The sequence below is a fragment of the Schistocerca piceifrons genome, unplaced genomic scaffold (assembly GCF_021461385.2).
Source record: "Schistocerca piceifrons isolate TAMUIC-IGC-003096 unplaced genomic scaffold, iqSchPice1.1 HiC_scaffold_1738, whole genome shotgun sequence".
Classification (NCBI taxonomy): domain Eukaryota; kingdom Metazoa; phylum Arthropoda; class Insecta; order Orthoptera; family Acrididae; genus Schistocerca; species Schistocerca piceifrons.
This window is the reverse complement of record NW_025727610.1, coordinates 165,514-178,230: the sequence shown is the minus strand read 5'-3', so window position 1 is coordinate 178,230 and position 12,717 is coordinate 165,514. Positions and strand designations below refer to the sequence as shown.

Here is a 12,717-nt window from a genome sequence, read left to right as displayed (position 1 = left end):
TCTGTGTTTCATTGTCAATAAGAGGGTCAGAGGGATACAATAATCCTGAAGTGAAGCATCGGAATCTATAACTAGTGTCACAGGAATGGTTCAAACCATAGTCAGTAAGAAGAGTCAGCCTTCTTGTACTTAAGTTGGCATTGTGCTTTTGTTCTTAATTCCGATGCAATATCTGTGTTTCATCGTCAATAAGAAGGTCCAAGGGATGCATCAAACCTGGAGTGAAGCATCGGAATCTATAACTAGTGTCACAGGAATGGTTCAAGGCATAAACAGTAAAAAGAGTCAGTCTTCTTGTACTTAAGTCGGCTTTGTGCCTTTTGTATTTAATTCCGATGCAATTTCTGTGTTTCATCGTCAATAAGAAGGTCAGCTCGATACAGTAAACCGGAAGTGAAGCATCGGAATCTATAACTAGTGTCACAGGAATGGTTCAAACGTAGACAGTGGGAAGAGTCAATCTTCATGTACTTAAGTCGGCATTGTGCATTTGTATTTAATTCCGATGCAATTTCTGTGTTTCATCGTCAATAAGAAGGTCAGAGGGATACAGTAAAACTGAAGTGAAGCATCGGAATCTATAACTAGTGTCACAGGAATGGTGCAAAACATAGACAGTAAGAAGAGTCAGTCTTCTAGTACTTAAGTCGGCATTGTGCCTTTTGTATTTAATTCCGATGCAATTTCTGTGTTTCATCGTCAATAAGAAGGTCAGAGGGATACAGTAATTCTGAAGTAAAGCATCGTAATCTACAACTAGTGTCACAGTAATGGTTCAAAAGATAGAGAGTAAGAAGAGACAGTCTTATTTTACTTATGTCGGCATTGTGCCTTTTCTATATAATTCCGATGCATTTTCTGTGTTTCATCGTCAATAAGAAGGTCAGAGGGATACAGTAAACCTGAAGTGAAGCATCGGAATCTATAACTAGTGTCACAGGAATGGTTCAAAACATAGACAGTAAGAAGAGTCAGTCTTCTTGTACTTAAGTCGGCACTGTGCCTTTTGTGTTCAATTAAGATGCAATTTCTGTGTTTCTTCGTCAATAAGGAGGTCAAAGGGATACAGTAAACCTGGAGTGAAGCAACTGAATCTATAACGAGTGTCACAGGAATGAATCAAACATAGTCAGTAAGAAGAAACAGTCTTCATGTACTTAAGTCGGCATTGTTCCTTTTGTATTTAATTCCGATGCAATTTCTGTGTTTCATCGTCAACAACAAGGTCCAAGGGATACTTTAAACCTGAAGTGAAGCATCGGAATCTATAACTAGTGTCACAGGAATGGTTCAAAACATAGTCAGTAAGAAGAGTCAGTCTTCTTGTACTTAAGTCGGCATTGTGCCTTTACTATTTAATTCCGATGCAATCTCTGTGTTTCATCGTCAATAAGAGGGTACAAGGGATGCAGTAAACCTGGAGTGAAGCGTGGGAATCTATAACTAGGGTCAGAGGAATGTTTCAAAACATAGAAAGTTGGAAGAGTCAGTCTGCTTGTACTTAAGTGGGCATTGTGCCTTTTGTATTTCATTCCGACGCAATTTCCGTGTTTCATCGTCAATAAGAAAGTCAGAGGGATACAGTTAACCCCAAGTGTAGCATCGGAATCTATAACTAGTGTCACAGGAATGGTTCAAATCGTAGACAGTAGGAAGAGTGAGTCTTCTTGTACTTATGTCGGCATTGTGCCTTTTGTATTTTATTCAGATGCAATTTCTGTGTTTCATCGTCAATAACAAGGTCTGAGGGATACAGTAAACCTCAAGTGATGCATCGGAATCTCTTTCTAGTGTCACAGGAATGGTTCAAACATAGACAGTGAGAAGAGTCAGTCTTCTTGTACTTAAGTCGGCATTGTGCCTTTTGTATTTAATTCCGATGCAATTTATGTGTTTCATCGACAATGTGAAGGTCAGAGGGATACTGCAAACCTGAAGTGAAGCATCGGATTCTAAAACTAGTGTCACAGGAAAGGTTCAAATGATAGACAGTAGGAAGAGTCAGTCATCTTGTACTTAAATCGGCATTGTGCTTTTTCTATTTAATTCCGATGCAATTTCTGTGTTTCATCGTCAATAAGAAGGTCCAAGGGATACAGTAAACCTGAAGTGAAGCATCGGAATCTATAACTAGTGTCACAGGAATGGTTCAAAACATATTCAGTAAGAAGAGTCAGTCTTCTTGTACTTAAGTCGGCCTTGTGGCTTTTGTATTTAATTCCGATGCAATTTCTGTGTTTCATCGACAATAAGAAGGTCCGTGGGACACAGTAAACCTGGAGTGAAGCATCGGAATCTATGACTAGTGTCACAGGAATGGTTTAAAACATAGACAGTAAGAAGAGTCAGTCATCTTGTATTTACGTCGGAATTGTGCCTTTTGTAGTTAATTCCAATACAATTTCTGTGTTTCATTGTCAACATGAGGGTCAGAGGGATACAGTAATCCTGAAGTGAAGCATCGGAATCTATAACTAGTGTCACAGGAATGGTTCAAAACATATTCAGTAAGATGAGTCAGTCTTCTTGTACTTGAGTCGGCATTGTGCCTTTTGTATTTAATTCCGATGCAATTTCTGTGTTCATCGTCAATACGACGGTCGGGGGGATACAGTAAATCTGAAGTGAAGCATCGGAATCTATAACTAGGGTCACAGGAATGGTTCAAAACACAGACAGTAAGAAGAGTCAGTCTTCTAGTACTTGAGTCGGCATTGTGCCTTTTGTATTTAATTCCGATGCAATTCCTGTGTTTCATCGTCAATAAGAAGGTCAGGGGGATACAGTAAAACTGAAGTGAAGCATCGGAATCTATAACTAGTGTCACAGGAATGGTTCAAAACATAGACAGTAAGTACAGCCAGACTACTTGTACCTGAGTCGGCATTGTGCCTTTTGTTTTTAATTCCCATGCAATCTCTGTGTTTCATCGTCAATAAGACGGCCAGAGGGATACAGTTAACCTGAAGTGAAGCATCGGAATCTATAACTAGTGTCACAGGAATGGTTCAAAACATAGACAGTAGGAAGAGTCAGTCTTCTTTTAGTTAAGTCGGCATTTTGCCTTTTGTATATAATTCCGATGCAATTTCTGTGTTTCATCGTCAATAAGAAGGTCAGCTGGATACAGTAAACCTGAGGTGAAGCATCGGAATCTATAACTAGTGTCACAGGAATGGTTCAAAACATAGACAGGAAGAGGAGTCAGTTTCCTTGTACTTATGTCGGCATTGTGCCTTTTCTATTTAATTCCAATTCAGTTTCTGTGTTTCATCGTCAATAAGAAAGTCCGAGGGATACAGCAAACCTGAATAGAAGCATCGGAATCCAAAACCGGTCTCACAGGAAAGGTTCAAAAACATAGACAGTAATATGAGCCAGACTTCTTGTACTTGAGTCGGCATTGTGCCTTTTGTATTTAATTCCGATGCAAATTCTGTGTATCATCATCAATTAGACGGTCAGAGGGATACAGTAAAACTGACGTGAAGCATCGGAATCTATAACTAGTGTCACAGGAATGGTTCAAAACAGAGAAAGTAAGAAGAGTCAGTCTACTTGTACTTAAGTCGGCATTGTGCATTTGTATTTAATTCCGAGGCAATTTCTGTGTTTCATCGTCAATAAGAAGGTCAGAGGGATACAGTAAAACTGAAGTGAAGCATCGGAATCTATAACTAGTGTCACAGGAATGGTTCAAAACATAGACAGTAAGAAGAGTCAGTCTTCTTGTACTTAAGTCGGCATTGTGCCTTTTGTATTTAATTCCGATGTAATTTCTGTGTTTCATCGTCAATAAGAAGGTCAGAGGGATACAGTAAACCTGAAGTGAAGCATCGTAATCTACAACTAGTGTCACAGGAATGGTTCAAAACATAGAGAGTAAGAAGAGACAGTCTTTTTTTACTTAAGTCGGCATTGTGCCTTTTCTATATAATTCCGATGCATTTTCTGTGTTTCATCGTCAATAAGAAGGTCAGAGGGATACAGTAAACCTGAAGTGAAGCATCGGAATCTATAACTAGAGTCACAGGAATGGTTCAAAACATAGACAGTAAGAAGAATCAGTCTTCTTGTACTTAAGTCGGCACTGTGCCTTTTGTATTCAATTAAGATGCAATTTCTGTGTTTCTTCGTCAATAAGGAGGTCAGAGGGATACAGTGAACCTGGAGTGAAGCATCGGAATGTAAAACTAGTGTCACAGTAATGGTTCAAAACATAGACAATGATAAGAGTCAGTCTTCTTGTACTTAAGTCGCCATTGTGCATTTTGTATTTAATTCCGATGCAATTTCTGTGATTCTTCGTCAATAAGAAGGTCAGCTGGATACAGGAAACCTGAAGTGAAGCATCTGAATCTATAACTAGTGTCACTGGAATGGTTCAAAACATAGACAGGAAGAAGAGCCAGTCTTCTTGTACTTGAGTCGGCATTGTGCCTTTTGTATTTAATTCCGATGCAATTTCTGTGTTCATCGTCAATACCACGGTCGGGGGGATACAGTAAATCTGAAGTGAAGCATCGGAATCTATAACTAGGGTCACAGGAATGGTTCAAAACACAGACAGTAAGAAGAGTCAGTCTTCTAGTACTTGAGTCGGCATTGTGCCTTTTGTATATAATTCCGATGCAATTTCTGTGTTTCATCGTCAATAAGAAGGTCAGGGGGATACAGTAAAACTGAAGTGAAGCATCGGAATCTATAGCTAGTGTCACAGGAATGGTTCAAAACATAGACAGTAAGTACAGCCAGACTTCTTGTACCTGAGTCGGCATTGTGCCTTTTGTTTTTAATTCCCATGCAATCTCTGTGTTTCATCGTCAATAAGACGGCCAGATGGATACAGTTAACCTGAAGTGAAGCATCGGAATCTATAACTAGTGTCACAGGAATGGTTCAAAACATAGACAGTAGGAAGAGTCAGTCTTCTTGTAGTTAAGTCGGCATTTTGCCTTTTGTATATAATTCCGATGCAATTTCTGTGTTTCATCGTCAATAAGAAGGTCAGCTGGATACAGTAAACCTGAAGTGAAGCATCGGAATCTATAACTAGTGTCACAGGAATGGTTCAAAACATAGACAGGAAGAGGAGTCAGTTTCCTTGTACTTATGTCGGCATTGTGCCTTTTCTATTTAATTCCAATTCAGTTTCTGTGTTTCATCGTCAATAAGAAAGTCCGAGGGATACAGCAAACCTGAATAGAAGCATCGGAATCCAAAACCGGTCTCACAGGAAAGGTTGAAAAACATAGACAGTAATATGAGCCAGACTTCTTGTACTTGAGTCGGCATTGTGCCTTTTGTATTTAATTCCGATGCAAATTCTGTGTATCATCATCAATTAGACGGTCAGAGGGATACAGTAAAACTGAAGTGAAGCATCGGAATCTATAACTAGTGTCACAGGAATGGCTCAAAACAGAGACAGTAAGAAGAGTCAGTCTACTTGTACTTAAGTCGGCATTGTGCATTTGTATTTAATTCCGATGCAATTTCTGTGTTTCATCGTCAATAAGAAGGTCAGAGGGATACAGTAAAACTAAAGTGAAGCATCGGAATCTATAACTAGTGTCACAGGAATAGTTCAAAGCATAGACAGTAAGAAGAGTCAGTCTTCTTGTACTTAAGTCGGCATTGTGCCTTTTGTATTTAATTCCGATGTAATTTCTGTGTTTCATCGTCAATAAGAAGGTCAGAGGGATACAGTAAACCTGAAGTGAAGCATCGTAATCTACAACTAGTGTCACAGGAATGGTTCCAAACATAGAGAGTAAGAAGAGACACTCTTTTTTTTACTTAAGTCGGCATTGTGCCTTTTCTATGTAATTCCGATGCATTTTCTGTGTTTCATCGTCAATAAGAAGGTCAGAGGGATACAGTAAACCTGAAGTGAAGCATCGGAATCTATAACTAGTGTCACAGGAATGGTTCAAAACATAGACAGTAAGAAGAATCAGTCTTCTTGTACTTAAGTCGGCACTGTGAATTTTGTATTCAATTAAGATGCAATTTCTGTGTTTGTTCGTCAATAAGGAGGTCAGAGGGATACAGTGAACCTGGAGTGAAGCATCGGAATGTAAAACTAGTGTCACACTAATGGTTCAAAACATAGACAATAATAAGAGTCAGTCTTCTTGTACTTAAGTCGCCATTGTGCATTTTGTATTTAATTCCGATGCAATTTCTGTGATTCTTCGTCAATAAGAAGGTCAGCTGGATACAGGAAACCTGAAGTGAAGCATCTGAATCTATAACTAGTGTCACTGGAATGGTTCAAAACATAGACAGGAAGAAGAGCCAGTCTTCTTGTACTTGAGTCGGCATTGTGCCTTTTGTATTTAATTCCGATGCAATTTCTGTGTTCATCGTCAATACGACGGTCGGGGGGATACAGTAAATCTGAAGTGAGGCATCGGAATCTATAAGTAGGGTCACAGGAATGGTTCAAAACATAGACAGTGTAACATCTAGAGAAACAAAAACAATAGATTATGTAGTAATTAGAGAATTAGATGTACCATATTGTGTCATTGTATAAAACTTTGTATTTTTTTTTTATTATTTATTTTGAGAATATCTGCGTCGGCGAGTAATAAAACCGACACAGAAGATAAATGTTAAACAGAGATTAAAATAAGTCACTAGTATATAATACGTGACGAATAGCAATTTCTTTGTCTTCTTCATCTGGGAGTCGAACGAATAAGATATCCTGTGTCGTAGTAGCGAACGCTAGTGTAGCATTCTTTTGTTGAGACTAAGCGATGTACGCCATTACGTGTGAATTCACAAAGGTCTGTAATCACTGAGATATTTAAAGGTTTTAATAGAGTTGTTTAAATGAAAACTTGTATTATTTATTGTTAAGCTTGCTTGCATATTATCCCATCCTGTTGAGACATTTTTCAGTAATATAAATATTATCTGTGGTGCTGAGCTGCGTGGAGAACGAAGAGCCGCTGCCGCGGCGTATTTAAACGACTTACAATATTGTCGAGCATACCGCAAGGAAGCGGTAAAATAATAGTAAAATAATATTATTTCTTTTAGCTCCCAGACTGGCACTGAAGATCAGCAGATTTTATGATGTGTTGCAGATTGACGCGGGCTGCTGATAGGATATAATTTACAGTGGAAATAATTTAATGTACCTTCAGGATCTGATATGAATCTTGCTGTGCTCCGTTCTGATCTGGCAAACTTTATAGTGACAACGTATTTTTTTAATGAGAGTCTCATGTTCTGGGGCTAGTCGTGGTATGAAATAGCATTTTAACGAGAAATAAAATCCACTGCGAACTTGTGTTTTTGAACGATCACTTGGACTGTAACATCAGTGCTCATAACAAAGTAATTTCAACTTTTAATCACTATGAAGTAGGGAAGATTATTGATTCTTAGCATGAGTTGCAGTTACGAAAAATCGTTCTTTAAATTGTAGGCCAGATCCAGAACAATAAGACTTCCATATATACATTTTATTCCGCTAAAGGGTAATGATGATAAAGAAAAGCAAAGCACAGCATTCTAAAAGTATTTCACGCGGCTCTTTTCGTATATATGCAATAATAATAAACAAAAACTTGAAACTGTCGCCCAAAAACGCGGGGCCCGAAATTGCAGTGGCCACTAATATAAAATTTTATGTATTTTTCTTTCAGTGTTGATTGTTATGTATGTGTAGATATATATGTATTTAGTGATAAATGTATGTATGTATAGCATGATCAATGCTATGTATTAATGAATGTGTAAACACTCTTTCATGACAAATCGTACTACTGCAAACGAGTCTGAGAAGACGATCCTGATAGTACTGAGAAGCTGTAACGACTACGTAATCCGGGGGCAGCCGAACCCCGAGATAAGATAAACTAAAGGTAAGACTACAGTGTAGTTGTCCTGTTTGTAGAAGTCGAGCTCCAGTGAAGTGATCTCATTTCGCTAGTGGTGTGCATATTGTGCGTAGTTTGACGTTAGTGTTTGTGACAGGACAAAGTTGATGGTAGACAGTAATTTTTAGTGTGCAGTTAGTGTAGATAAATTAACGTATTTTGTGTGCAAGGGGCAAAACTGTCAGACTTTGTGGTTTAGTAAGCAATTTATGAATATGGTTAAGTTGCGTAGTCAACGTCCGAGCAATATGGATACTGAGGAGCAACAATTAGTTAGTGCAGGAAATGTGGAACCGGGTACCTCAAGTAGTACTAGTACTCTCTTTGAGGATATAACATGTGAGAATGTGGGGGCAGGGGCACAGGAAGTGGTGCCACCGCCCACTAGTCCTCAAGGGGATGTAGAGAAAGAAGTTGTACCACCACCAGAAAAGCAGGAACCAGAGAGTGGTAATCTGCCTGGTGGGTATTCGCTTCAGGCTATATTAGAGCGCGTGCTGAATTACCAGGCAGAATTTGCGCAACAGCAAGTCGAGCGAAACCGCCAGCAAGCTGAGCGAGATCGTAGGCTAGCAGAAAATTTACTTGCCCAGCAAGCTCAGCGAGATCGCCGGCAAGCTGAGCGGGACCAGCAACTTGTGCAATCGTTAGAGAACATGAAAAAAGAGATTGCAGATATGGAACAGAATTTTGAGTCGATACCTAAGGCCGTGCAGGAGCTGACTGAACAGGTCAACAACCTGCAAGTAGCAAACACTAACAGGGTAGACGAAATAGGTGTATTAGCCAATCGAGTAGAAAAGCTAGAAACAGATTCCACGCAGCTTGTAGAGCAGAAGTGGAACGAACAAGCAACTAAAATTGAAACAGAATTCAACTCATGGCTAGAATTGAAGGAGTGTGAGGTTGACAAGAACATTAATTCCAAAGTACAAGCAGCCATAGCAAATAGAGGATCCGAATCGTTCAGTACCGCAGTGAATAGTCAGGTACAGAACGACGTGCAAACCATCAAACAAATACTCAGTGAGGATATTCCGCAGTGGCAAGTGAATATGAACAAACGGATATCCGACCTGGAGAAGGGTTTAGCACAAAGCAGAAAACATTTGGAACAGGAACCTCTGTCGCCAACAGCCCATGGTTTTGGCAACGCACAAACTTATACGCGATACAACAATGGGGAATCTGTAGTCGATAATGCGAAGAGCTGTAGCTTCGGTTCGGAGCACACAGCATATGTCCAAGGAGCAAAACCATGTAGTTCAAAAATATTAGTGGAAGAAAGTTTAATCAAAAATAGACAATTTCAAACGTTTACTACTGAACAGAAATCAGTACACCCAGTAGTATTCATAAAAAGCTTTAAAAATATCTTGCCCAGTCGTACATTCAAGGTGACGCAGCGTTGTGGGCTACAGAAGTAGCAGACAGCTGCATGACATATGAACAATTCGAAAGGGCATTTCTATCGAAATATTGGTCGCCTTGTATACAAGAGCGGCTAAGAAAAGAAGTATATAATCCCGAACCGTACTCACCTCGTCTGGGGAATTTGAGACGGTATTTTGAAAAATATATAAACAAAACACGCTACTGGGACGAGCCTATATCACCAAGAGACATAATAAGACTACTAAAATCACATTTACCCATTCATATCAAAGAGAAATTAATACACGTACCAGAAAGCGATATGGAAAACTTCCTGTCTGTTCTAGATTCTATAGACTTGATACAGGAAGACGCAAAATCAGCGTGTGATCACTCGCGGAATAATGGGTCAGGATGTAAACATGACAGAAATAGTAGTGCACACAACCACAACCAAGGAAATGGTGGGGGTGGTAACAAGCGGCAAGAACATTCGCAAAATGGTAGTAATGGTAGAGGCCAGAACGGGTATGGACAAACAACCTATAACAAAAGACGTCGATTTGACGACCGGTACGAATCTGGAATGTCAGGGACCAACCGCGGGAAAAATGCGCGAGGTCAGTGGCAGAGCAATTATAGTGATAGTAAACGAAATTGGCAGCAAAATCAGCGAAGAAGCCCAGAGCGACAGGGTAATGACCGGTATGACAACAATAGACCACCGCCGCAAAACGCGCCTATTGCGCAGCCGTGGCGGCCGACAAATCAGAGTGTACATATAGTGGAGGTCGCGGACAATAGCCTTCCAAGTACTTCACAAGCAACTAATCCAACAAACTAGAATCGGCCTCGATATGCTCTCCATCGATGGCCGAGAGATGGAGTGAGAGCAACACGACTGATAATAATATACCTGGGATACGTATGCTGCGATACAACGATGGTGTCAGTATGGATAAAGATCTACTGAACGAACCACACGAATGTAAGAAAGATAATAACGAAAATGTGCAAGCTATTATCGAAGCGAAAATCAATGATGTTGCAGTGAATATAATCATCGACACAGGTGCCTCAGTAAGTGTAATGAGTATGGAGTTATTTAAGGCACTGGGAAAAGGACATAGCGTTCCGACTTTCCCGGTTAATAATTGTAAGGTGTCTGGAGCCATTGGTGCACAGAGCCGATCAGTTAAGTACCAGGTGCAGGTGGAGATTTGTAAGGAGGGCGAAGCCATAGTGAGCTCGTTCCTCGTTGTTAAAGGATTGAAGGTGGCCTGCATTCTGGGAGTAGATTTTCTCCGTGAGAGGGATGCATTGATCGACCTCTCCTTGGGGAAATTAAGCATAGTTAATAGGGGTAGGAGGATTGAGTTATCTATGATGAAATCGAAGGAGGTACTTGTGCCGTGTTGCAATCGAATCAATATCAAGGGTAGGAACCCTTGGGTACTACACCTTGATGATTTGTCACATGCAGCAGACCTCTATTACCCGAATTTAGAGGATCGAAATTTTGAAACAAATATTGAGGCATTTCAAACCAAAGTGCAGGAATCTGAAGGTTTAAGCGATAAACAAAAGCAACAGTTGACGCAGCTGCTATCGGAATACACTATGGTATTTACCGACCGACCAGGAATAGTCAAAGGGTACCACTATCACATAGAGGTGATGCCACACAAAACATACTGTCGCGCGACTTACTCCATCCCTTGGTCGAGGAGGGAATTAGTAGCTAAAGAGATTCGGAAGATGTTAGATTGGGATATCATTGAGCCCTCCTTCTCTCCATACAGTAGTCCTCTTGTAACAGTGGCGAAAGCCAATGGAAAAATCAGGCTAGTGTTAGATGCGAGGGACATCAACCAAATTATCATACCTGTCCGGACTCGCCCTGAGAATTTAGATGAGCAGATACAAAAATTTCATGGAGCACAGTACTTGACCTCGGTCGATCTGAAAAGTTCATATTGGCAAATTCCCCTTACACCGGAATCCAGGAAGTACACAGCTTTCATATTCGGAGGGCGGAGTTACCAATTCAAGGTACTTCCCTTCGGATTGAATGTGAGTGTTGGAGTGTTTATTACTGCACTAGACACGGTACTGGGTCCAGACTTATTAGAAAAAATCACTGTATATGTTGATGATCTGGTAATCGCTACTGCTACTTGGGACGAACATATGGAATTGTTGCGTAGAGTACTAGAGAGATTTAAGCAAGCAGGTGTGACAGCAAACCTAGAAAAGTCAAAATTTGGACGAAATAAAATTAAATTTTTTGGCCATCTTATTACACCACTTGGTATACACCCAGACAACAAAAAACTAGAGGCGATCCGAGAATTTCCAAGCCCCCGCACTAAGAGGCAATTGAAAGCGTTCCTTGGGCTCACGTCTTTTTTCAGAAGGTTCGTGCCCAATCAGTTGTTAAATGACGCGTCGCTACTAAATCTGCTACGAAAAAGTGTGCAGTGGGTTTGGACTGACAAATGTCAACAAGCTTTTGAAGCGATTAAAACCGCCCTACTGAATGCAAATATTTTGCAGCACCCAGATCTGTCAAAAGATTTTTGTCTTGCGACGGATTCATGTTCCTATGGCCTGGGAGCGTGCTTATTTCAGTGGGAGGAAGGAAACGACCCGACAACAATAAAGATCATCGGCTTCGCCAGTAGGACCTTAACTAGCTGCGAGAGAGCCTACTCGGCAACCGAATTGGAAGCACTTGCAGTAATCTGGGCTGTGAAAAAGTTTAATTATTATTTACAAGGGAAGGAGATTAAAGTGTATAGTGACCACCAGGCGTTAAGTTTTTTGATGTCATGCAAACTATTCCATACTAGACTGAGGAGATGGATGCTTGTCCTACAAGAATACCGGATAAAGATTATGTACATAAAAGGCCAAGATAACGTAATAGCGGATGCTCTGTCGCGACTGCCGGTAGGATTACCGGATTTAGCAGAAATGTTAGAGCAATCCGAGGAGTATAAAGTGTTGTTAGTGCGTGACAATACTTACATGAAGGATTTTTTATATATATGTAGAAACATTTGCGAATTACAAAGGGCAGATCCGATGTGGAAAAAAATCATTAATAATATTGAAGAGAGTGTTAACAATAGAGGTGAGCAAGGTTTTAAAATAGTGAACCATATTTTGTATCATAAACTTAGTACGAAAGAAGACTGCTGGGCAGTATGTATACCTAACCAGTCGGTAAAAGTGATGATATGGCACACGCACTTGGCATGGGGCCATGCAGGGATTGGAAAGTGTGCAGAGATCATGGCGAGATACTGCTACTTTCCCCGTATGAAACACCAGATTCAGGCAACAGTTAGAACTTGCGTGATATGTCAAAAAGCAAAACATTATAATAGATCCACTAAGTTTGAGCTACATCCCATAGTTCCACTCAGGACGCTTCAAATAG

At 40.2% G+C, this 12,717-nt stretch overlaps 1 protein-coding gene across 1 annotated transcript; it reads left to right on the top strand.

The window, feature by feature from the left end:
- Positions 1-8,113: 8,113 nt before the first annotated feature.
- LOC124737620 (hepatoma-derived growth factor-related protein 2-like) lies at positions 8,114-10,116 on the top strand. The gene is made up of 2 exons (XM_047248589.1): positions 8,114-9,158; positions 9,620-10,116. The coding sequence occupies exons 1-2, from the start codon at positions 8,114-8,116 to the stop codon at positions 10,114-10,116; spliced, it is 1,542 nt and encodes a 513-aa protein (XP_047104545.1).
- Positions 10,117-12,717: the final 2,601 nt, after the last annotated feature.